Raw genomic sequence first — 25031 nt, forward strand, 5'->3', positions numbered from 1 at the left:
ATAAAGAAGATGTGGCACACATATACAGTGGAATATTACTCAGCCATAAAAAGAAATGAAACTGAGTTATTTGTAGTGAGGTGGATGGACCTAGAGTCTGTCATACAGAGTGAAGTAAGTCAGAAAGAGAAAAACAAATACCGTATGCTAACGTATATATATGGAATCTAAAAAAAAAAAAGGTACTGATGAACCTAGTTGCAGGGCACGAATAAAGAGACAGACATAGAGAATGGACTTGAGGACACGGGGGTGGGAGGGGGAAGCTGGGGCGAAGTGAGAGTAGCATTGATATATATACACTACCAAATGTAAAATAGTTGGCTGGTGGGAAGCAGCAGCATAGAATCACCTTTTATTGAATTGCATCATTCTTTCTCTTTCTAAAGCAGTCTGTGGAAAACATCAAGAAGTTGTGGGGTTTTTTTCCCCAGAAGGTTTTTTTTCTCTATTTCTCGTACTAGAAAATTCTTTCTGAAACTGTTGATGGTTTGTTTCATTTGATTCCAAGAGGGTCATGGTTGTGAGGTCCATGGGAGTACAAAGCAATAGGTGTGACAGTTACTGTTTCCTCTTGGAGAACTTTTTCCTCCACCACACATTCTAGAGAGTCCTTGCTGCCCAGTCATGCCCAGTTGCTCTGAGGAGTCTTGTCTGCCCTTGCTCTGTCTTCCTCTGGCTGCCAGATTGAAGGGTGATGACCACAGAGGTGGCCATGGGTCTTTCACTGCCCCCAGCCACCAGGGGTTTAGTGTCCTCATTTTCAACTACTCTGGAGCTTTCAATTCCAGATCCAGGAATTTCCCCTCTGGCTCCCATGTTCTTAACAGAATCCCTCTCCTTCTTTGCACACATTCACACACTCACTCACTCAATTCACACAAAACTTTGTGTAGTTATGTGGCCTTAATTTGTAAGTGGAGTGATGGTTGCAAATTAGTTATTATACTGGTCCTTCCAAGGCAAAGTACATACGTTTTAATCCCCTAAGGTTCTGGAAATATTTCTCTTACCTCTAATACTGGAATTTCAAGGCACCAGAGCAGATGAGTGGGATTTAGAGGCAGGCTGGCCTTTGAGGATTCTTCTAATCACAATACCTGCTCTGGCTGCTACATTCAGATCTTAGGGATGAGAGTTTCAACACTATCAGGGACCCAAATCAGTCTACATATTTTAACAACATTTCCATCTGAAAAGAATTGTTTTTTCGGGGAGAGGATGGGAGATGAAGAGCTTGACAAAATGATTCTAAAGTGTATTTAAGAGAATAAATACATGAGAATAGCCAAGAAAGTTTTTGAAATGAAGAATAAGGAGAGGGTACATGTTTGATTAGGTATGAAAACATATGAGTTTAATTCCAAACTAGTATGTAGAAAGGTGAAAAAAGTGTCTCTCCCATCCTCACAACAACAACAGAACCATCAATTTTCTTGAATCCATCAGAAAACTAAGGCTATACAGAATCAAACAGCTTGAAATCTATGGACAGACAGCCCCTCCAAAAAGAGATGAGACTAAGCAAGGGCTTACTTGTATTTGAGTATAGGAAGAAGAGACGTTGGGTACCATACAAAATTAAAATAAAACAAAAAGAATTCAGCTAAAAATTGTAACAATTTGTGAAAGGACAAAAGAGGACTACCATGAGAGTACAGTACCCCTGGGAGTTGCAAATACAAGAGGAATTCACACCCACTTGCAGGCTCTTCTCTGGAGACCTCCACGCATTGCTCAAGAAAGGATTGAATCAGGCAGGAGACCAAAGAAACCTTCCTCTGTGGTGAAGCCTGGGGAAGGGGAGCAACATTGCTGAGGGAAAGGCACAAAGTTACAACAAGACTCTTCTTCCCCCTAAGCCACTGGGCAGTAAACTCTGTTCACTCAGGGCACAAGTGTAGACCCACTGTAGCTGGGGGAAGGGTAAAAGACAAAAATAAAAAAAACCTCTCTATCCCTGGGGAATGAGCAGGAAACAGTCCTGGGCCCAGGATCCCATAAGAGGTCTCCTATCAGACGGAGACAAGCAGGACATCCTCTTTTGCACAAGACAGAAGACAGAGTTCAACTTCTAGAGAGACGAGGGACAGCATTTCTGAGAAGCCTCACTTCTGAAACCCAAATGCCTGCCTAAGCCTGAGACTGTACTAGTAGAAAAGACACTTTGCACTCTCCAGAACCAAGTAACAAGCAAGAGCAGTATACCGCACAGGTTGTAAGCAAGAACCTTCTGAGTCACAGATACAAAGTACAGGTTGAAATCTACAAGTAAAGAAAGAACACTGAGAAAAGCCCTCTGACATGCCAGGCATAACCATAAGTATAAGGTAATGCTAAAGGAATTTGAATCTGGTAGTATAATGAATATAACCATAGCAACAACAAAACCCAAACCCAGCTCAAATTCTGTTATATTCACTCAACTTAGAAGAAGATGAATGCCCATTTCCAGCACAAATACTATTTACCCCAGTCTTCTCTGTTCTATACACAATGTCTGACATTCAATCAAAAATTAGGAGAAACACAAAAAAGCAAAGAAAAAAACAACCACTGTTAAGAGACAAAGCAATCAAAAGACCCAGACTCAGAGATGATACAGATAGCAGAACTATCAAATAGGGAATTTAAAATAACTATGATTAGTGGATTAAAGGCCTAGTGGAAAAGACGGACAATATGTATGAACAGATCAAGAATTTTATCAGAGAAATGAAAACCGTAAGAAAGAATCAAATGGAAGGGTTAGAAATAAAAATAATAGTAGCAAAGATGAAGAATGCCTTTGATGAGCTTATCAATAGATTTGACACAGCTGAGGAAAGAATCAGTAAACTTGAAGATAGGTCAATAGAAATAAACTAAAACACAAAGAGAAACAAACAAACAAAAAAACAGAGAATTCAAGAGCTGTGGGACAGTATCAAACACTCTAATTGGAATGCTAGAAGGAGAAAAGAGAATGAGAGAGAAGAAATATTTGAAGAGATAGCTGTCAAATTTTTCCAAAAATAATGAAATACATCATGCCACAGACCCAAGAATCTCAGAGAACCCCAGGCAGGATAAATACAAAATAGATGAATAAAAAAGCAAGCATACCAAAATACATTCAGACTGCTGAAATTGAACTATACTTACAAACATCTGAAAAATTCAACAATAAAGAAACAATGTAAAAACAAGACCCATATGATTTCATTGGAAAATTCTATCAAACATTTAAAGAAACATTGCCAATTATACACTACATATTCTAGAAAATAGAAGAGAGGGTAACACATCTTGATTGGTTTTATGAGGCCAAGATTACCCTAATATCAAAATCAGACAAAGATAGTTTAAAAAACCTATCTTTTTTAGATATGCAGAAATCCCTTAAATATTAGAAATATATAAAAAAAATAATATGGGTATACACACCAAGTAAAGGATAAATGGATAATTAAAATTGCTTATGTTGATATTAAAAAGTTGTCAGTTTGGGGGGAAAAGAATATACATCATGAACAGTGGGGTTTATCCTGGGAAAGCAAGTTTGGTTCAATTTTTTAAATCAATCAATGTCTTCCACCATATTAACAGACTAAAGAAGGAAAACCACATGATCATAGCAATTGATGCAGAAAAAGCATTTGTCACATGTCAACATCCATTCATGACAAAAACTCTCAGTGGAATAGGAGAAGGAAATTCCTCCAATTGATTAAGGACATCTACAAAATACCTACAGCTAACATCACGCCTAATGGTGAAAGAAGAATGTTTTCTCCTGATATTCTCTCACCACTCCTATTCAACATCTTACTGGAAGTCCTGGCCAGTGCAATAAGGCAATAAAAAGAAATCAAGAGCATAGAGTTTGGAAATGAAATGAAGCCAAAGCTGCAAAATTTGTGGGCATGGGTTGAGCACTTAAAAGGTGTTAGTGTCTCACCACCTAACTCTAAGACTCCTGTGCTGGGATAAGTTGGTCACGGAACAGGTTAGATCAACATTAGGTCATCCACCTACCCCAAGAAAATTTTCATGCAACAAGGTACACTGTAAGACACCACAAAATCTCCGACCCAGTGGCACATCCCTCTTAGGTATTAATTTGTTTCCATGAGACCCAAGGCTTAGCTAAAGAAATGGGATTCTCAAGTTTCAAAGAACTGGGCATGCCCTCTTCCAGCACACCTATTTATTTTATAAAAGTCTAAGAACTGTGGTCCTGGAAGCTGTAGATCTCCACAAAAATGGAAAAATCTTACAAAGACAACCTAGAATTACAATGACTATTTTGGTATGGTGAATGTTCCAGCCAGGCAAGATCATTCATTTAAGAAGTGCACTTGAATGAAGGGCTCCCAAATCAAACAAATAGAATGGGATATCCATTTTAACTGGAAATATGCAGAAGCCTCCAAGTCTTCAAGATTCCAAAATAGCTTCATTGAAAGATCCATTGCAAAATGTTAATGAAAAATTAAAGGCACAAGAGGTACCTAAAACAAAAGACTATAATACTAATGTGACTCCCCCTAATCCCCTCTATCCTCCTCTACCTGGGGAGTCAGTCTACGAATCCTCTGAGTTGCCTTTCCACTCTGAAGGGACTACAAGACCATAAACAGAAGTCTGCCAAGTTAGTGACCTAACAGCTGCAATAGCTCCAAGACCAGACAACTTAAATACCACCTAGGCCTCCCTCATTGCACCCAACATCAAAACACTGGCCCAGAAATCAGTGTCTCATTTGCAATCAACCAGGGCACTGGAAAAAATTATCCTTGAAGGTTTTGTCAAATCCTTTCACCCAACTTGAATGCCCTCATATCTACCCTGGAAGAAGGGCCCTCATATGGGCCCTGCCCTTCCAGGGTTGACGACACTGTGAGGGATTCTCCAATAAACTGCTATCAGTTATTCCCTTAAGCAGCCAATAAGTGTTCTAGAAATTGTATGAAATTCCTAGAAATCTGATATGTCCTGGTGTAATGTTGTTATTGCCTTAACTGTTGTATGTTACAGAAATAACCAAATTTCCTTGTCAATTCCATTATAATGCACTCTCATCAAATCTTTAACCATGAGAATTAGAGATTTTTTTTTTATCATTTACAGACACTTATTGTTTTACTCTGATGCTTTTGCAAAACTGAGATTCAAGAAAAAGATCCTACCAGGTACACTTGACCCCTGACACCACTGCCAAATTACAAGGCGTTGAAACTTGGGTGCATATTTCACAACTGAAGAAGGCTCCACCTGACATCTGGTTGTGTGCAAATGCTGGAGACCTCAAGACCTCAAATTGACTCAGAAGGGAAGTAGCTGACCTCAAGGTGGACTGCTTCCTCCCAAGACGTCAGATCTACAATGTTTCTTTCTACTCCATCTTCCTTCTCTATCTTTTTCCCAATTCTTATTCCATGAAGGTCTTTATGATGCTTTTGTCTACCTTTTCTCTTGCTCTGGCCTGGAAAGGTAATGCATAGGTCAGAACATGTCAAAGGAGGGAGTAATCCAACCTCCAAACAACAGCTGGATTTGCCACGATGTCAGTGATGTTATTGTTCTGCCTGTAACAAACTTCTCCCTAATTTCCAATGCCTGTTTTTCTGGAACAAACGCAGCCCTCTTTCTATCATGCCAGGCTCTGTAATCATGCCAGGCTCTGTAACCACGGGGACCCATTAACCTGCCTCCGGTTAACAACTTAAACCCAGGAACCCTGCATCCAGGCTCTGTAAAAAGGAAGGGACACAAGGCAAGGGTAACCAGAATAAAACCTCCTGGGCGTCTACAGACGTTTCAGTTTTACTGGTCTCCATGGCTGTCACCTTTCCAGCCCTGAGCCACAGGTTCAAATGGGAATTACCAGGAGCAATTTATGAGTCAAAAGTCTCTTCCTTTGGCAGATCCCTACTCCCCTGGCTAGGAGTAATTCCAAATGAAGTTATGATCAGAAACCTCTCTTTAACTCTCAAAGATATTTCAGAATCTGCTGCTAAAGCAAGAGCTGCCCAACAAAAATCTCTAGACTCTCTGGCCAAAGTTGTTCTTAATAATAGGATAGCCCTTGATTATCTTTTAGCTGACCAGGGAAGTGTTTGTGCTGCACTTGAACTGACGCTTCTAGGGAAGTTGATACTCAACTACATAAGATCACTGAACAAGACATTGGCTTAAGAAAGTGACTCCTTCAACAGGGTCTTTCTTTGACTTATTTGATTCCCATTGGTTTGGGTCTTGGGGACCATAGCTCCGAAGTGTCCTCCAGGCACTGGGAATTATCCTACTTGTAATAATCATAGCAGTCTCTGTGGTGCACTGTAGTCTCTTAGAAGCTTTAAATGCATGTTTACAGCTGCTAACCACCAACCAAATGATCTCCTTATGTACAGAACATCAGAAAAGGAACAAAGAGAATGACCAACTTAAAGACTGTGAACATGACATCATGACCTGTAAATACCACACAGAGATTCATCAAAACTACAAGAATTCCAGAGTAGTTGCTGGGACGAGCACTAATGCCTTAAAATTGTCATCATAGCTCTCAGACTAAAAGTCTAATCAATAGGAGAGAACTGTTAAAAACCAGACAACAGGCCCCAAATGGAGTCACACTAAGCCCCATGTCACCAAACTGACACGTGATTACGCTTTGGCCTCTCCCAGAAATGGAATCTTAAACCAGTCAATCAGGAATCACTTGATCAGCACTAGTCAGGTCATCTGCCTGATAGACCCGTGCCATCCTCTAAAGCAAAGCCACCTTCCAATAGTCAGCCAGCTTTCTTGCCCGATACAACTTCCTTGTTCCTGCTCCCTTCTGCCTACAGCTCCTGGGAGCTCCTTTTTATCTACTAGACTGGTTGTTACCCAATTCATGAATCATTGGATAAAGTCAATAGGACCTTTAAAATTCACTCAGTTGAAATTTGGTTTTTTAACATGTGTACCATAAGGACCTTACAGCAGGATATTGCCAACTCCTCCCACCCAACATGTGTACTGTTATTATATTTTACTTTTACATTTTGTACACTCATAATACATTGCTACTATTTTTTTCTCTTGACAATCATGTATCTTTTAGAGCAATTTAAAATTTTATGTGTATTTTACCTGCTTTGATTCAAATTCCAGCGCGTTTCCATCTTGCCTCGCATTCCTCCCGCCTGAAGAATTTCAACATTTCTTGTAGAGCACATCTGCCAGCAATAAAGTCTGAGTTTTCCTTTTCTGAATTCTTACCCCTTCGTTAGGGTGGAGGGGTTTTATTTTTGTTTTCTTGTTTTCTTCCCCCAGGTTTGCCAGCGCTCTAAGGGAAACAATGTTTTGCCCTTTCTCCAGCAGATTAGGCTTTTTTGCTCCAGAAGGGAGACGGCGGAGGGCTTCGGTGGGGCTTCGCGCCCCTCTGCAGGGGCTGTTTTTCCCTCCTCCAGACCTGCACTGCTGAGGGAGTCTTTCTCAGGACTTTGGCCAGTCTTTTGGGTGAGTGCCCAATGGGCTTCACGGAGAAAAGCCTTCGAGAAGACGCAAAGCCCTCTATACCTGTAGTCCCCGGCGGCTTCACGCTCCCTCTCTAACCCACGCTGATTCTCCACTAATTCTTGATGGACTCCAGGTGAATTCTGTTGGCTGCATCTGCTCCCTGGGTTAGCACGGGCTTGTGTTCCGTGCTTCCCCGCAGGCCCACATCGATCCTTAGATTTCAGGTGAGGTGATCACCTTGGGACCTCAGCTTTCTGATGGATCCCGAAAAAGTAGTAAACTTGCATTTTGTCTGAAGTTTATAAATAACAGTGGGGGTGACACTCCTAGATCTCTCTGTCTTGAGCTTTTTATTCTCTTTCCACCTGGCTAACCCACAGGGCCATGTCATCCCTCGGTATGTTTTTCTTACCCACAAGAATGCCTTAGTGAAGCCACAGCTGATGAGAATTGAACGGGCAGAATAATACACTAACAAGAAGGTGCCCCCATCACCCTGGAGTCGGCTCTGCTTGGTGGAGAGCCAGAGGTCCAACTGAGGAGGAAGCCTGAGTCCTGCCCCACGCGGGGAAAGGCCAGTAGAGGGTCCAGCTTGCAGAGGAGGCAACAAGGATGTGAGAAGCTACCCGGACCCCTTTGCTTTCCAGGCCCCGGCTCCGTCTCCAGAGCCTTTCCGTCCCCTCACAGTTGCAATCTGGGAGGCTGGGACCCGCCCCATTCTCCAGCATCCCCATGTGTGATGTCAGGATCTCCCTCTTCACAGCTGCGGGGGGCGGTGAAGACTGTTTGAGCTTTTGCAGGTGTAGATAACATGGCTGAGAGCCTCATTTACTAGAAATAGCAAGCAGGACCCTGAAGGCGCTCAGCTCCTGCTCCACACTGTGTACCTCTTTAGGTGTCTGAGCTGCTCTGGCCTCCAGCTGGTTCATTTGACTTCACTCCCCAACAAAAAGCAGGGGCAAGGTGAAGAGATGCACACGTCCACCTGTTGTACATACGAGGTTTGTATCCATGTGGAATAAAAGTTGACTTCTTTCTTTTTAATGAAGGGCTAGTAGGGAGCTGCTGAGCAGATAGCAGCGCCTCCCCCTAGACTATGCTCAGGGCCGTCTTAATAGAAATCGTCATTCTCTTGCCTTCAAAGATGGCAATGTTTTGTGCACATTCATCAGTGAAAGTACTTACAGATATACTACGGAAGAGCACTTTGGTTCTTCGTAGGGTTCTCTCAGTTAGTTCACATTTTCACCCAATACTCATCTCAAAATACCCCCCAAAGTGGTAGCTTTTGTCATCTCTTGCTTTACAGGTAGTAAAAATGAAGCTCATAGGGAAGGACTAACCCCAAATCATTTAGCCCCGAAGCAGAGGAAATATCTTGGAGTAGCACTAGAGTACCCAGGTGGGCTCACATGATGGGGGGAGTGGGGGACACCTTTAAGTGGGAGCTGCCTTCAATGGGGTACTTCCTTGCTTTTGTCACTAAGTCTTCCTGTTGGAGTCAAGCGTGTATGTCACTCAGAGTCCCAGAAAGAAACAGATGACATGCTCAAAAGGAAAGTTTAGTAAAGGGACTTGTACAATATAATAAGCAAAGTTTAAGGAAATCACCAAGGGATAGTGAAGTACCCTCAGGGCTAGTGTATTAGTTTGCTAGGGCTGAAGTAACAAAACACCACAGATTGGGTGGCTTAAACAACAGAAATTTATTTGCTCATGGTTCTGGAGGCTAGAAGGCCAAGATCAAGGTGTTGCAGGTTTGATTTCTTCTGAGGCCTCTCTCCTTGGCTGGCAGACTATCTTCTCACTATGGCCTCACATGGTCTTTCCTCTGTACATGTGCATGCCTGGTGTCTCTTTGTGTGTCCAAATTTTCTCTTCCTATAAGACCACCAGTCAGATTGTATTGGGGCCCAGTCCAATGGCCCCATTTTAACTTAATCACCCTCTAAAGAGCCTACCTCCAAATACAGTTACATTCTGAGGTACTGGGGGTTAGGGCTTCAACACATGAATCTGAGGGGACACAATTTAGCCCATAACAGCTAGTAACAATGGAGGGGGCAGCTAGTACCACACTATGACTGAAGGGGCAAGAGGAGGGGGAGGTTGCCAGAACCCAGACATTGGCAAAAATGGCGATGTGGAGAGGGCCCCCTGACAGGAGTTGTGCGTTTGGTAGAGAGGTGCAGCCAACAGTAGCCTAGCAGGGAGGGAGTGGGGGGAATACAGACCCTGACATCACTGACCTCCCCTCCCTGAGCTCCCACTGGTGCCTTTCTCTGGCTGAATCCAACGGGAAGCCAGAGGCAAAGGAACCTATTGGCACAGTCCTGTGGGGTCAGCCTCCGAGGCTTAGAGCAGCGTGGGAAAGGGTAGAGGAGCAAGTACAAGATACTCACTATGGCTTGCAAACTGAACACTAAATCCTGCTCTGAAGCCATGATGATTTGTGACAGGGGCATTCAATTGCCTAATTTTTTAATTAATCTGGGTATGTTCAAGAACCCTGCAGAAAACCACTGTGTCTGTAGGGTCATTCTGAGGAGACATTTCCTGAGAAAACACTCTTCAGAGACGTCTTCCCTAGGGCTGAGGTCAGGAGTGTCATCGACATCGCTCAAGTGTCAGCAGAGAAGGGTCAGGTGTGACCCGGGTTTCCACCCTCGCCTCAGAGCCCCTTCCCGTCAGAGCCCAGCTGTGCTCGTGGGTACACGCCATCACGCCGCTAGGCCTCTGTCCACGCCGCCCCCTCTGCCTGGAGGGCCCTTCGCTCTCCTTTTCACTGTCTGACCCTGACTCACCCTTCAAGAGCAGGACTAAAGGGCATTCTCTGAACTTCCTATAAGGTCAGGACACTCTTACTGGAGATGTAATAAGCAGACCAGTTTTCTGTTAGAGGACAACAGCAAGAGATAGGGGTGATTATCCAAAGACCTCAACATTTTAATATGTTTTAGGTAGGAAAATATCTTAGGTGAGGGTGGAGGAGGGCTGGTATCCCTCCACCCATCTGAGTATACCCCGGGAAGCACTGTGCTAGGAGGTCAGGGGATATGGAAAAGCAGAAGTGATGGCCCCTGCTCGGCAGGCAACAGAGACAGCACACACACATGTGAGGCATTAGACAACACTACTGTGCACTCCTCTAGCATCTCCCCGAGGCACAGACTGTCTCTCCCATGTTAGTGCACTAAGTACTACAGGCAGTGTAGCACCACTACATAGAATGTAGCCTACTCCAGTGGTTCAGAACCTGGGCTCTGGAATCAGTCTTCCATCTGGACTCTTACCAGCGCTGACACGGGACACATTATTTAATCTTGCTGAAGCTATTTCATCATCTGAACAATGGAAATAGTAGTTCATTCTGCATAAGACTGATGTGAGGGTAAAATGAGCTGGTGGCACAAATTAAGTACTCAGTAATTGTTAGTTGTCTCATTTTATTGACGAAAGTACTTGGGCATTCAGGTGAGAAATCACTGTGGGCTGGGGGGCCAGGAAAGGCTTCACGGGACATGAATTAAGCCTGAGAAGGTGGGCCTGGAATTTACATGGATGGTGAGCAAAAGGATGGGCAATATAGCAACCCAAAATACTGGCCAAACAAGAGTCATTCCTACTGCCTCTGGGCTTAGACCTTGCCTAACTTACTTTAGTTTCTATTCTTCAATCAAGCCTCCCACCTCAGGCAAACACCCCCTCCCCGGCCCCTGCTCGCAGGTCTGCCAGCTCCTGCCCCTCCTGCTCAAAACCTCCATGATTTGCTACATGCCCTGTGGCCCTCTTATTCCATCCCAAGGCTCCAGAGTTGCAGATCTGCAAACCAGCATGATTAGCCACCACTGTTAGCTTCCCATTCAGCATATAAATCTAGTGCCTGGGATTACCTCATGCCAGAAAACCGAAATCCAAGTCAGATGGTTAAGGCATTAATGGCAGTGAGTGTTGTAAAGACTCAACAGTGTGAACCTTCCCAAAATGAACCATCCTGACCTCCCTTGCGCTGACAATGCGTGTGTGACATCATGTGTAAATGAGCCTTAAATTTGAACCAGGTGCCGAGAGCTGTCTGGCGTCTCCTGGCTGCTGTATTAACCACTAACATGCACTGGGGGATTCTGAGGCAGTAAAATGGAGCGAAACCGATGGCAGTGACCAGCGCCGGGCGCAGCAGCTGCGGCAGTGAACATTCAAATCACGCCCACCCTGTTGAGCCCAGGCCCCTGGGCCCTGTAAGGCTGATTTCCGGAGGGCTGGGAAGCCTGGGGAATTTGGCGGGCTTCACTCAGCGACAAGAGCTCCTCCATGCAAATGAAACCACTCTGACTTGCTTCCCAGACTTGATTCTGAGCTCTTTTTTGATTTGCATCCATGAGGTGGGACTCTGAAGCTCGGTGTGAAGCAGCAGTTGGTGACAGTCAAAGCCGACGCACGCAGGGACAAGCAGTCGAAGACATATTTTTGGAGGGCACAACTGCCGAGGAAGAGAGACAGCCCCAAATCCTTAAGTGCTATGGTTTTTACCAGGCTGGCATCTGGAGATAAAAATATACCTCTGTCCATCGGGCATCACAAATTCCCTCATCTGGGCCTCTCCCCACAGCAGGTCAGATGACAAACAGGCTCTAGAGAACGCTAAATAAAATGTTGAGGGATGGAATTAGGTGTGTATGTGGGGCGGGTATCCTTACCATTGTTGGTCATAGGTATGAGAGAACAGGTGGAGGGTAACATGAGTCAGGCAGAAATTAAGCCTAGATAAAAATTAGGTTTTTTTGGTTTTTTGTTTTTAATGCTTCCTGCTCATGATGCCCAATCCCAGGTTATGAACAGCATGACCGTGTTAATAGCCTGTATTCTGATCATCACGAGCAGGCCCACAGAGACTGGAGATAGTGAGGATAGGAAAGGAGGCACACGAAGGGATTCTTGGTGGGAACTGTCCTAGAAGCGATACACATGCTGGTGAAAAGAAGCTGGAGCCACAGAGCGGTGAAAACCCACAGTCCATGGATTCCATAGGACTTCAGCTCCAAAGAAATCCTTTGTTGTTCAGGGCAAGCTCTTACGCCACCAGCACTCACCAAGGGCATTGCAGCTCCTGGGAAGCTGGGTGCAGTGAGGTAGGCAGGGGCGGCAGGTCCTGGGTGGAGGGTGGAAAGGGGCTGGTAGGTGGCGTATCTTTCATAAAGGCTGTTCTTGTGTGCTTAGACATAAATATACAAGAATTTGTGTCTTTTGTAATTTAAAGAAATTAAATGTAGCACGAAGATGTTGGGGACGGATTTCCCGAATAATGGAGCAAACGGGGTTACAGTCTCAGAAGTCCTTCCAGAGGAGGTGAGGGTTCAGTTAAGTTTTTGTTTTTATGTTTCCTTTTTTAAAATAAATCTTTACTGGAGTATAATTGCTTCACAACACCGTGTTAGTTTCTGTTGTACACCAAGGTGAATCAGCCGTATGCATACACGTCCCCATATCCCCTCCCACTTGAGCCTCCCTCCCACCCTCCCTATTCCACCCCTCTAGGTCATCACAAAGCACTGAGCTGATCCCCCTGTGCTATGCTGCTGCTTGCCACTAGCTATCTGTTTCATAGTGTATACATGTCGATGCTACTCTCACTTTGCCCCAGCTTCCCCCTCCCACCCCGAGTCCTCAAGTCCATTCTCTATGTCTACATCTTTATTCCTGCCCTGCAACTAGGTTCATCAGTACCATTTTCTCCCCCCCCCCCCTTTGAGGAAGAGGAGGAGCTTTGGAGAAGAAAAAGAAGACAGCATGAATGGCTTGTGCAAAAATGTGGAGGCAGGAACTCATGGGGAGTCCCTTAAGATGCCAGAGGTCTTAACAGGATCTGAGGGCAGGAAGGATTCCCCCAAACTCCATTCCTCAAGCTCCCCGGAGCCAAGACTTTGGAACAAATTAAGCACAGGTTTTTAGATGACTAGCCCTTAAAGGCTGAAAGTACTTCTTTTCATAAAGCTTTTGGAAGAAGATGATGTTGACAGTCAATGCAGAGAGGCAATTAATGCTTTTCTATCACCATTTTGGATCATGCCTTGCTCAAAAAGGCCTTCATCCAAGACCCTACCTTTTCTTTGATGGAAAGTCCAAAATCGGCCTAGCTTTTGGCATTCTCTACAACCAGGATCCTACCTTTCAGCTTTATTTCTCAAACTGCCATTACATCTTTGCTCCTGGCAAAATTTTAACCTGTCATTTTCAAAATATTTTTACCTTTCATTTTTTTGTATGTTTGTTAGTATTTTCTAGTAGGAATGCCTTCTTCCCATTCTCCATTGGTGATCCTGCGGTTTTACTCAGCTGTTACTTCCTCCACACAATCTTCCCCACTCATCCAGAGGGCAGTGAGCCCCCATTCCTATGAAGTTGTCCAGCAGAGCTTTTCTTGTTCATATTACTCACCAAGCTATGTCACTCTTCCAACAAGTACCCGCTGACGCTCTAGTGTGCACATGGCAGGCACTATGGCCAAATCCTGTCCTTCAGGACATTACAATCCTAGCTAGGGGATTATAAACGCCAGCAGTGGTTTATCAATTAAAGAACAAATATTATACATACTGAACAATGTCACATAGCTATGCAATAGGCAAAATCTTCCACTCACAAATCAGGTTGCAAATGGAGTTCAAGAAATTTCTCTCACCAGAATAAAGTTCTAAATAGCTAGAGTATGGCTCTCTGAGTTACTGAAAGCAAGTTTCTTTTTTGTTTTACTATATACAAGTGACAACATTGTGAAATGTTTAAATAACTGAACCTGGGAGTGATTAGACATCTTTTGGAGGATTTGACTGAATAGAAAAAAATCTGGGAAAACCATTTTTACACTGACATTAAAATGCATGAATGCAACTCTATTTATTTAGTCTGCTTAGCTAATAAGTTGAGAACTATTCTGGGTGAGTGAAAACAAAGAATCTATTTGAATGCAAATGAATGACAAATCTTCAGACAGAGACATGAGGCGTCCCCAAGTATTTTGCTTCCCTGTGAAATGTAAATATTATCATGGTATAATCATTACTGATTGACTTTCGATATGACATACAAACCTATGAAGTCTTACAGTAGAAATGCTGTTTTTTCCCTAAATCCTGAAATCTTGGCAAAATTTTGTAAATTTGTAAGCCAGGAATCAGTTATCTAGATATTTTTCCCTTCCAAAGTTTAGGATCAGCAATTTTGGAAGAGAAAGAGTAGATAGCATGATAGTTAACCACACAGGTTTTATAGGCAAACTTAAGTTTATATTCTGGATGTGTGACCTTGGACAAGTCACTTAACTTCATAACCTTGCTAAACTTTAATGTCTGACATATTAAATGGGGGAATATAACTGTACCTACCTCAGATCACATGAGATAACATGCTTGGCGTGGTGCCTGGTCCATACATATAAGGGCTTGCTCATCATTATCATTTTATTTTATGAGACTGACCACCTTCCATTCGTTTAACACACCAAACTCTCTCTCAGATTTGAACAGAGAACTGAGTAGGAGAACTAGGGAACTCTAAAAAATGGTCTTCACTCTTTCCCCACAGGAATGCCCTTCCCTAGGGGCCCTACTTCCTTTGATTCCTACTATCACCATCTAATTAGAAGTGAAGTTAAGGGGTTCTAATTCCAAACACAAAACACCTTAGGTTTATATAAGGCAAGTGCTGGGAGCCCAGTCTCTGAACCACCAGGCTTGGTTCTAGAGAACCTGGGACGATGACTCAAGGGGAAGTGCCAGGAAGTGTAGAGCTGTCACAACCCCTGAGATCCACTTCTTTGAAGGTCTGGTCTTTTGTCTTTTAAAAAGAGGCATTTCACTACAAGTACGATGGACGACTAATCAAGAATGAACCTGTAAGTCAATGAAATGACACTTTATTGCCACTGAGATGTCAACTAAAGTTGCCTGCGCTTTGAGAGTCAGGCTAAGTTGGTTCAACCACCTTCTCATATGAGGACAGTCTCACAGACCTTCTGATGTCCCCAAGGACTCTGGAAGGAAGCAGTGACTTGTATGTTTTCTGCTCATCTCTGGCTCTGAAGTGTACTTTTTTGGAGGTTTCTGGATCACCTGGCTGGCACATGTGCTACTCCTGTTCTGCCCCGTGTGGCTCCAGAGAAGGGTTTACACACACACTATCCTGCTCACACAAGGCATGTTTGTGTATCACTGACTTTTATTGGTTTCAGGAGATGGAGACAGGCAAATTAAAACTGAACATTAGACGTTTATGCTCGGAAAATTCTTCTTAGCTGCTTTTCCTCACAGTCTCTAGACTCCCACCACGGGCTCAACACCCACTGCCCTTTTCCCTCTGCTTCTCAACTCCTAAATCCACATTCTTTTTATGCAGAGTGCCTTAGCTATTACTTTCACTTCTTCTCCTCCTGCCAACTCATTCTCCTAGGGGCTCACTTTTTTTCTTTTTTTTTTAATTAAAGTGAAATTCACATAACATAAAACTAACCATTTTAAAGTACGAAATTCACAGGGCTTTAGTACCCTCACATTGTTGTGAAACTGTACAGGGTCTCACCTTTCATCCTCAAATGACCTATCAAGATATTTTCCTAAACAAAGATGTTAAAGATATTTCCCTTACTAAGAGAAATTCTGGTGTCAGCTGGGCACTCCCCACTTCCCTTAAACTTTGTTCTTCCATGGATACAAGTCTTTTGGCATTTGAGGAAAAGATGCCAGATGCCATCAAACAGTCTCTTATCCTTTTGGAGAAAGGGATATAATTTGTAAAAAAAAAAAAAAAAAGTTGTGAAACATTTAAAATAGATCTGTTCAGAAATTGTGCCATTTGCAGACACATGGATGGGCCTAGAGACTGTCATATAGAGTGAAGTAAGTCAGAAAGAGAAAAACGAATACTGCATATTAATGCATAGATGTGGAATCTAGAAAAATGATACAGATGAACTTATCTGCAAAGCAGAAATAGAGACAAAGACGTAGAGAACAAATGTATGGATACCAAGGGGGGAAGGGGAAGGTGGGAGGAATTGGGAGATTGGGTTTGACATATATACACTACTATGTATAAAATAGGTAACTAATGAGAACCTACTGTATAGCACAGGGAACTCTACTCAGTGCCCTGTGGTGACCTAAATAGGAAGGAAATCCAAAAAAGAGGGGATATATGTATGTGTATAGCTGATTCACTTTGCTGTACAACAAAAACTGATATAACATTGTAAAGCAACTATACTCCAATAAAAAATAATAAAAAATAAAATAAAATAGATTTGTTCATAAAAGGTGATACTTATAAAACTAATTTTCAGCTTTATTTACTACTCAATGGAATATCAGCAACTTACTTGCAAACCGTTCAGCAAATATATATATACATACATATATATATATATATATATATATATATATATATAATACGAACAAATGTTAAATTTTAGTGGCTGGTACATGGACATATTATTCCAACTTATACATATGTTTGAAATTTTTCATAATAAAAAGTTGGGTTGGGTAAAACTCATGGAGTAGAGCTTTTTTGTTTAGATATTTTATATTATATGGAATAAAAGTTTGTTATTTACTAAGTTTTAGGACATGTTTGGTGTCAGGTACAGTCCTTATGCTGAACTATTCAAATTAACCAAACCTGTTAGCAGATCTAAGGACTGGTTGATCTTTCTGAGACAATGATAACAGAGAATCATGGAAGAGCAACAGCAATAGACAGCCCCTCTCCTAAGAATATCACTCACAGGTCACCTCCTCTCCTGGGAACAGTGCACATGTGAAGCAGACAACTCTCACATGGCATTCATCAGAGCCATAAGAAAACTTCCTCAACACACAATGAAGTAAGATTTAACAAATATTTGCTGAGCAGCAATTAAGTGAACCTATGGTGTTAAATGTTGTATATGTGCTAAAATTTACAGGACGTGGTTCCTGTCTTTGGGTTAATTATGACTGGACTAGGGAAAGAAGGTGTTTAAATGTGAAAAGCTAAATAACACCCAAAATTTAAAGAGCAATTACTACATTGTTGGTGGGAACATAAATTAGTAAAACCTTCGATGGAGGGCAATTTAGTAATATCCATCAAAATTAGAAATGGACGCACATACCCTTAGACTCAGAATTCCAGTTAAATGGGTAGAAATTTATCCCACAGACATACTCATATATGTGCTAAATTATATATGTATAAAGATAATAATTGAAGCATTATATAAAACAGCAAAATTTAAAAAAAAATTTAAACCCTAAATATGCATTGATAGGAAACTGGTTAATTAACTTATGGTACAGGCATTAACTTATGGTACTCACTTCTAGGTATTTATCCAAAAGAAATGAAAGAGACATTTGCATTACCATATTCACTACAGCATTATCCACAAGAGCCAAGAGGTGGAAACAATTTAAATATCCACTGACAGATGAATGGATAAAAAATCGTGGTACTTACACATGATGGAGTATTATTCAGCCTTTAAAAAGGAAATCTTGCCATATGTTACAACATGGATTAAACTTGAAGATATTATGCTAATTTTAACAAGCCAATCACAAAAGAACAAATATGTTTCCATTGTATGAGGCAGCTAAAGTGGTCAAGCTCACTGAAGCAGAAAGTAAAATGGTGGTTGTTAGGCTGGGAGAGGGGAAAATGGGAGTTTTTGTTCCATTGGCATAGAGTTTTAGTCATGCAAGATACAAAGTTCTAGAGATCTGCTGTATAGCAATGTACATACAATTAACCATAGTATTGTATAATTAAAAGTTTGTTAAGAGGGGAGATTTCCTATTAGGTTTTTTTTTTTAAACTACAATTTAAATAAATAAATGCATATATATATATGTTTATATATCTCTAAGTGAAAAAAAGTCAAGGTGCAGAGAACTGCAGGTAGTATGCCAACATTTGTGTGTATACTTGTATGCATGTGTGTATTCTATATAAATGAATGGTTAAATAGGTTTGGAATATATATGAAAGGATACAAAAACTTGTAAGAGTGGTTGCTTTCAAGGAGGAAAACTGGAAGCTGGGCAGAAGTAGGAGGGAAGCAATTTCGTAAATCTTGAATTTGTACCATGTGCATATTACCTATGAAAACAGAAAATATATTACAAGATACTAATGATCTATACCAAAAGAATCATATAAATAATAAGGGGTGGATTGGGTGGAGAATGAAGTATTTAAAAGGTGGGATTTGAGCTGGGTCTTGAAGAACGGAAAGAATCTGGACTGACAGGGGAGAGCAATAAGGACATTCTGGGTATATATGTGGAAGTCAGAGTGGAGAGAAGGACAGTGGAGGTAAAAATGTGGAAGTAGGGTAATGAAAGGCAAATCAAGTGCCAGATAGCGAAACATTTGGTGTATAGTAGAAGGTAAGTAAGAAAAAGATGAAATACAGTTGAGTAGATGAGGGAGGGGAATGTGGAATTAACGTGTTGGGAAGTAGGGAACCACTATAGGCTCTTGAGCAGGGAAATCATATTGCAGAACCAGAATTTCAAGGAGGTAAGTAGACAGCAACAGATGAAATGTACTGGAAGACACACATCTGTCAGCAGGCTGATGTGGCATTTCAGTGGTTGCCCATTACAATCATCTGAGAAGCTTTAAAAATAGCTATTAATGCCCAGGTCCATTTAATTGTTTTGGGGTGGAGCCTGGACATTGTCATTTTTTAAAGCTCCCCAAGTGATTCTAAAGAGCTACCTGGGTTGAGAATCACTGCAACAATCCATGCACAAAGAGATGAAGGCTCAGATTCAGGTGCTGGCAGGACGTCCGGGATAGGATAAAAGCAAATCTAGGAGACATTTCAAAGGAAGAATTGATATGATGACAGACTGGAGATAAGGAGTGAAAAGATACATAGTCTGCTAGATTCCTTTATGTATTCATTCAACACATATTTATTAAGCCAATCCAAGTGGTAGGTACCATTCTAGGGTCTAAGGGTTTGGTGATGAACAAGACAGATGACTCCCAGTTCTTAAGAAACTTGCAGTCTAGTGGACACAGACAACAAACAAATATGCAGGTCTCACAGGGTAAAGTTAAAGCATGACTGTATGTTGGGGGCAGCTTGTTTATATTAGACTGTCAGGGAAGACCTGTCTGAGTGGGTGATATTTGAGCTGAGGCTTGATGAGGAGGAGTCAGGCTTGCAAAGGTCTTTGAAGAGAATGGTCTAACCAGGGAAAACGGTTAGCACGTGGGAACAAGCTTGGTGTGTTCAAGGGACAGACAGGCCTGTGTGCTGGAGAAGAGTGAGACAGATACGAGGTGAGGTCAGAGAAATGAGTAGGTACAGATGAAAGAGAACCTCGTAGGCCATGGCACAGCGAGATGGGAAGCCATGGGAGGAAATTAAGCAGGGTAGTGACATGATCTGATTTACATTTTTAAACAACTACTTTGGCTGCACTGTGGAAAGGGATTGCAGGTGGCAGGGATGGAAGCAAGAAAACCAGCTGGGAGGTTAGATTAAAACAGTGGGGCCACTGACAGACATGGGAAAACTGTGGAGGGGGACAGATTTTAACACGTTGAGTTTGAGGTTACTGTGTGGCATCCAAGCAGAAATGTCCAAGACCAACTAGAAATACGAAGAATAGGTGAGAATTTAGGTTGTGCCTACTAATTTGGGAGATTCTTCCAGGGGGTCTGAAGAAAAGCAGGTTAGATGACACTACAGGAATAGAACAACTTCACCGAGAGAGATTAATAATGACTTGGAAGAAAGGTTTCTAGTGATGGGTCGGAGGGCTCTGTAGTTAGTCTTGTGTCATTGAACTTTTTCATCTGTGAATGGGATGAAGAAATGGCAGGACAATGAAGAATGTCAAAAAGCAGGGAACAATACCTGATGTACTAGAATCAAGATTCAAAAAAGATCTCACCTGCTGGAAGGACGAGCTGAAGCTAACAAGATGGTATTTTACAGATACATAGACGGATAACAGCTGTGTGTGTGTGTGTATATGAATATATGTATGTACATGTGTCTGTGTGACCTGGAGCTTTTGTTGACCACATACTTTATAAGCCTAAAGTGTAATGACGTGAAAAAGCTGATGTAAAATCAGAGTATGTTGATAATATTTATTACAAAACTACAAAGATTATTTTCTGGGGCAGAATACATCAGTAGTGAAAACAAATCACATGAATCAGGATTATTTCTAGAACACTATTTTCTGATCAGGCTGCTGACCAGGTGGCGAAAGCAGAGAAGGGCGAAGAGACACGTGGTTTGGACACTATGTGATCTGAGGAACAATCATGTAATGAAACTGTAGGTATATTCAATTCAGGGTTTAACAGAGAATTTGAGTTTCCCCAAATATCATATAATCTAACTTAAAGACACAAAGTATATTCCCCCCGGTTAAGAGAAAATTCAGTCTTCAAACACTGAAGGTCTTCAGAGAATTAAAGTAGCTTGTCCAAAATTAGAAAGAAAGAGGTAGAGTTGGGATTTGAACACAAGTAAGTTTGACTCCAATATCTTTAATATACATATGTGTATATGTGTATATATAGATACATATAAATGAAATATATATATGTATAATTTTTCCTTTGAGTTAATCAGTTTCATTTATCAAGTCTATCTGAAAAGGTTCAGTCAGAAAAATCCAAGTTGTATCTAAGCTTTTTTTCAGGCAAGAAGCGTGCCTTATTTACCTTCACACCTTTAGGACCAGCAAGACTCTGTTTAACTGTTTGCTCGGTGAATTAGCCAGCCCCCTTGCTGGTGCTGTGTATCAGTGCACTGATCGACACAAGACAAAGCACATACACATTCAAACAAGTGGGAAGCATTTCTCTGCATGTCTTTTTTCTTTATAGCATTTCAAATTACAACGCCTTTTAATCCATCTGTCTTTTTTTCCCCTGGCAACTCAATTTCCCTCTCCACCATTTACTTTGTCCCATAGGCAAATAAACCTCTCCCTCACACCTGTCCACCTGGCCATCAGCCAAGATGAGTCTTCCTGCTCCTCCTAATTGCTCATCCTGATTGACAGCCTGGCAAACTAGGACAGTGGATCATGATGATAGCAAAAATGTACATCAGATTGTTTAGAAAGGGTGAGAAACAAAGAATTCTGATTGCAATGAGGAAACCACATCCACAATAACTTATCCTTCATCAAAATTTTGTTTTCCCATTTTTCCTACTTCATTATGGAAAGACTATATATAGGAGGATTATGGTAAAAGATGAATAAAGTGTGTGTTTAAATTAGAAAAGCTAATTTCTCATTCTACAGAAGGTTCTGAGAACTTCTTAGACCAAAAATTACGATACCTAAAATTTAGGCAGAGTAATTTGCAGGAAACAAAGTATGTTTCCAATAGGGTGAATTCTAACACAGCCACAGAGTACTGTCAATATGCCAAGAAGGAAAACAGGTTAAAATTAATGGTTTGAGTCCCTTTGTTTCCAGCATCAATTTCCCATCTCTATACACCATACTGGCAGTGTCACCAGTGGAGACAGCCCAAATGGAAACACTCTCCACGCCCAGCTCCCCACAGATTCTCTAGTAACCTGATCCTGCAAATACACAGGGCAGAGGATGCGGAAGAGAAAAATCTGTTTACCTTAAAAAGAGATCTTCCACTTTCATTAACATCTCATACAGTGCTCACCATTTCATTTGTGTTCACATAACCTTATTCCTAGGCTCTAAAATGAATCATTTCAGGGTCAAATGGTTATAGCCCTTCCACCAATGGCGGAGAAATTCATATTTCATATACAAATGGTACTGGTGCAAAGGATACCCTAAGAAAGAAGTGAATCTTTCCCAACTGATCTCTGCTCACTTCACCCACCACCACTTACCCCCAAAAAATGGGGAAGAAAAAAATTCTTAAAGGTGGATGCTTTATATGTAGGCGAATATAGAACATGAGATTTTGCAAAGATGAAAATGTTTTTAGCAGCACACGAAGGCCAATGATTAGCTCATAACCCATCTAAAGGCATGTGTAAGGTTTACCTGAAAATGGATGGTTTATTTCTGCTTTTCCATCGGTGAATATACCAGGGTACTAAGCTTAAATTTAAAAGGTGCCGGGTAAGCTGGGACAAAGTGAGAGAGTAGCATTGACATATATACACTACCAAATGTAAAATAGATAGCTAGTGGGAAGCAGCTGCATAGCACAGGGAGATCAGCTCGGTGCTTTGTTACCAGCTAGAGGGGTGGGATAGGGAGGGTGGGAGGGAGATGCAAGAGGGAGGGGATATGGGGATATATACATACATATAGCTGATTCACTTTGTTATACAGCAGAAACTAACACAACATTGTAAAGCAATTATACTCCAATAAAGATGTTAAAAAAAAAAAAAGATAGGTAGATTGAAAAAGCCTAGGTAGTAAAGCAGTTTTAAGAGGCTTAAAAACATCTAATTTATCTTTAAAATTTTTGTGATATCGATTCTAACAGATTCTCTCTTTAAGAAATTATTCCTCATAGAATATAAGTTTTGCACTATAGTCTATAATTTCTGTTCTTACTATATAACACATTCACATATGAGTAGTACAGCTGTACGCTTAGTAGGCTTCTCGTACATTTTAATATAGCAGCCAATTCAAACTCTCATTTATTAACATTATTAAAATGATTTTAAATTAAGCATAGGTAACTTTGGTTTAAATAAAGGGCATACATGGTGGTTACACTTTATTTTCAATCATGTAGTAATTCTGGAACTTGGGCACTGTGTCTGTACAATTTGTATTTTCTTATTATAATAGATTTCATCCCGTTTGGCATAAAGAGAAAACAGAATTTTCTATAGACTGGAGTAACTCCCTAGAAGCCTGTTTTGGATTCATAGACTATTTGGTTTAGGCAGAAAGAAAACACACACAACATGTTCATTTGAAAATGACTAGTCACACTTGGTATTACTCTAAAGGTAAATATAATCAAGATTATAAAGACATTTCTGGACCTGATTATTTTATTAAAATGTATAATCTTCTGTGATGTGTTTCTTCTGGTTCATACTATTATATAATGATTTTAATTAAAAATAAAAATGTTTTTCTTTTATTAAAAAAAAAAAAGTGCCATGGTAGGAAGAAAGGCTAGAGTACTGAAGCAAACAAAGCCAGAGAGGTTGGGCTGACCTGGTAACTTGCTAGCCATCAAATGCCAGTTAGGAATTTCCAGAGAGTAGAGAATCTATGCTACTTTCAAGGCTTCAATTCTAAACCTAAATTGTGCTGAATTTCAGAATCTCCTTCTAGATGGAAAAGAAAAAACAACAACAAAGATTTCCAGACCTCGGGTGTTTGAAGGGCCTTCACACAGTAAATCAACCTACTGTTGTCTTGTTTTCTCCACAGCCAGACTGAAATAATACAGTGTCAGCAGAGGTGTGAATTACCTCCATTCACCTTAATGGAGTGTTAACTTCAAAGGCTTGTTTTAACCATTTAAATGCTAAGCTCATGAGTAAACATTCTGTTAAAAAAAAAAGTACAATTTAAACATTCACCCTCAACATACGAAAGTAATTTATATTCTCAGCCCTTCATCTCCTAATTTAGCAAACAAGTCTCCAAGTGCTAGAAAAATATAGATTTTGTGCTTTACTTAGTTTTATTTTAAATAGTTATTACCTAATAAATTATGAACATTAAGCCCACAATAAGAAGGCCTATATTTCCCAGGAAAAATGCTGAGGAGTACTTGAACAAGGTTTTATTTGAAATCCTGATGAAGGGGGCACCAGTCATCTTACTAGCTTCCTCCAAACTCATAGGGAAAGTTATGACTCCAAACAGGCAACTAGATAAGGCAGAATATTAAAGTAAAATAAAAATAAACACCTCTCCAAATAATTTCTCTTGATATTAACTAAGTTTCGTGCGGCGTTCAATAGGTTTGCCAAACCTCCCATGATCCCATCCCATGAGCAGGTGACAAATGTATTAATTGATGCCCACCTGTCATCACACTTAACATCTGTCCCAGGAGGCAGCCTTGCATCTGTTGCAGATTTAGGGCTATTTTGGTATTAATGGAGTTAGATTTATTTTAGCAGCTGAACACCTATTTGTATTTGGATCTATAATTTCCCATAGAAATGTGGGAAAGCACTAAAAAGAATGCACATGGGACCAGTTCTCCTGTGAGTGAAGGCTAGAAAAAGATTCTAAACATATTAGTTGTGCAAGATGGAAGATGAAGAAATTCCATGTCCTTGTCTGAAAGCAACTTCATTTTACAGGTCTAGATGAAGGGATGGGGGAAAAAGGGGGATAAACATCTAATTTATTAAGAGTGCCTGTTTTGGTCTGCACCTAATTTATGCAAGGTCATTTAATCCTCTCAACACAACCCTGTATAATTGGTATTAACTCCATTTAATACCTATGTGAAAGTAGAGGTTTAGAGAGGTTAAGTGGTTTGCCTAAATTCACTGAGATTTTCATCTAAGTCTTTCTAACCCCCAGACT

At 41.0% G+C, this 25031-nt stretch overlaps 1 protein-coding gene across 7 annotated transcripts in view; it reads right to left on the minus strand.

Annotated features, from left to right (window-relative positions):
- Positions 1-9178: 9178 nt before the first annotated feature.
- The window catches only part of SLC38A6 (solute carrier family 38 member 6), an 80516-nt gene continuing 64663 nt past the window's right edge, over positions 9179-25031 (minus strand). For 5 of the 7 annotated variants that reach the window (XM_082450443.1, XM_082450442.1, XM_082450438.1 and 2 more), the window contains one exon: positions 9179-9372. In XM_082450443.1, the coding sequence (XP_082306569.1) occupies positions 9299-9372 (74 nt within the window). In that variant the 3' untranslated portion in view covers positions 9179-9298. Of the gene's footprint in view, positions 9373-19248; positions 23813-25031 lie in introns of all 7 variants that reach the window. The other 2 variants (XM_082450440.1, XM_082450439.1) reach the window with 2 other exon arrangements.

The sequence above is a fragment of the Balaenoptera physalus genome, assembly GCF_965194825.1.
Source record: "Balaenoptera physalus genome assembly, chromosome: 2".
In the NCBI taxonomy this organism is placed as follows: Eukaryota; Metazoa; Chordata; class Mammalia; order Artiodactyla; family Balaenopteridae; genus Balaenoptera; species Balaenoptera physalus.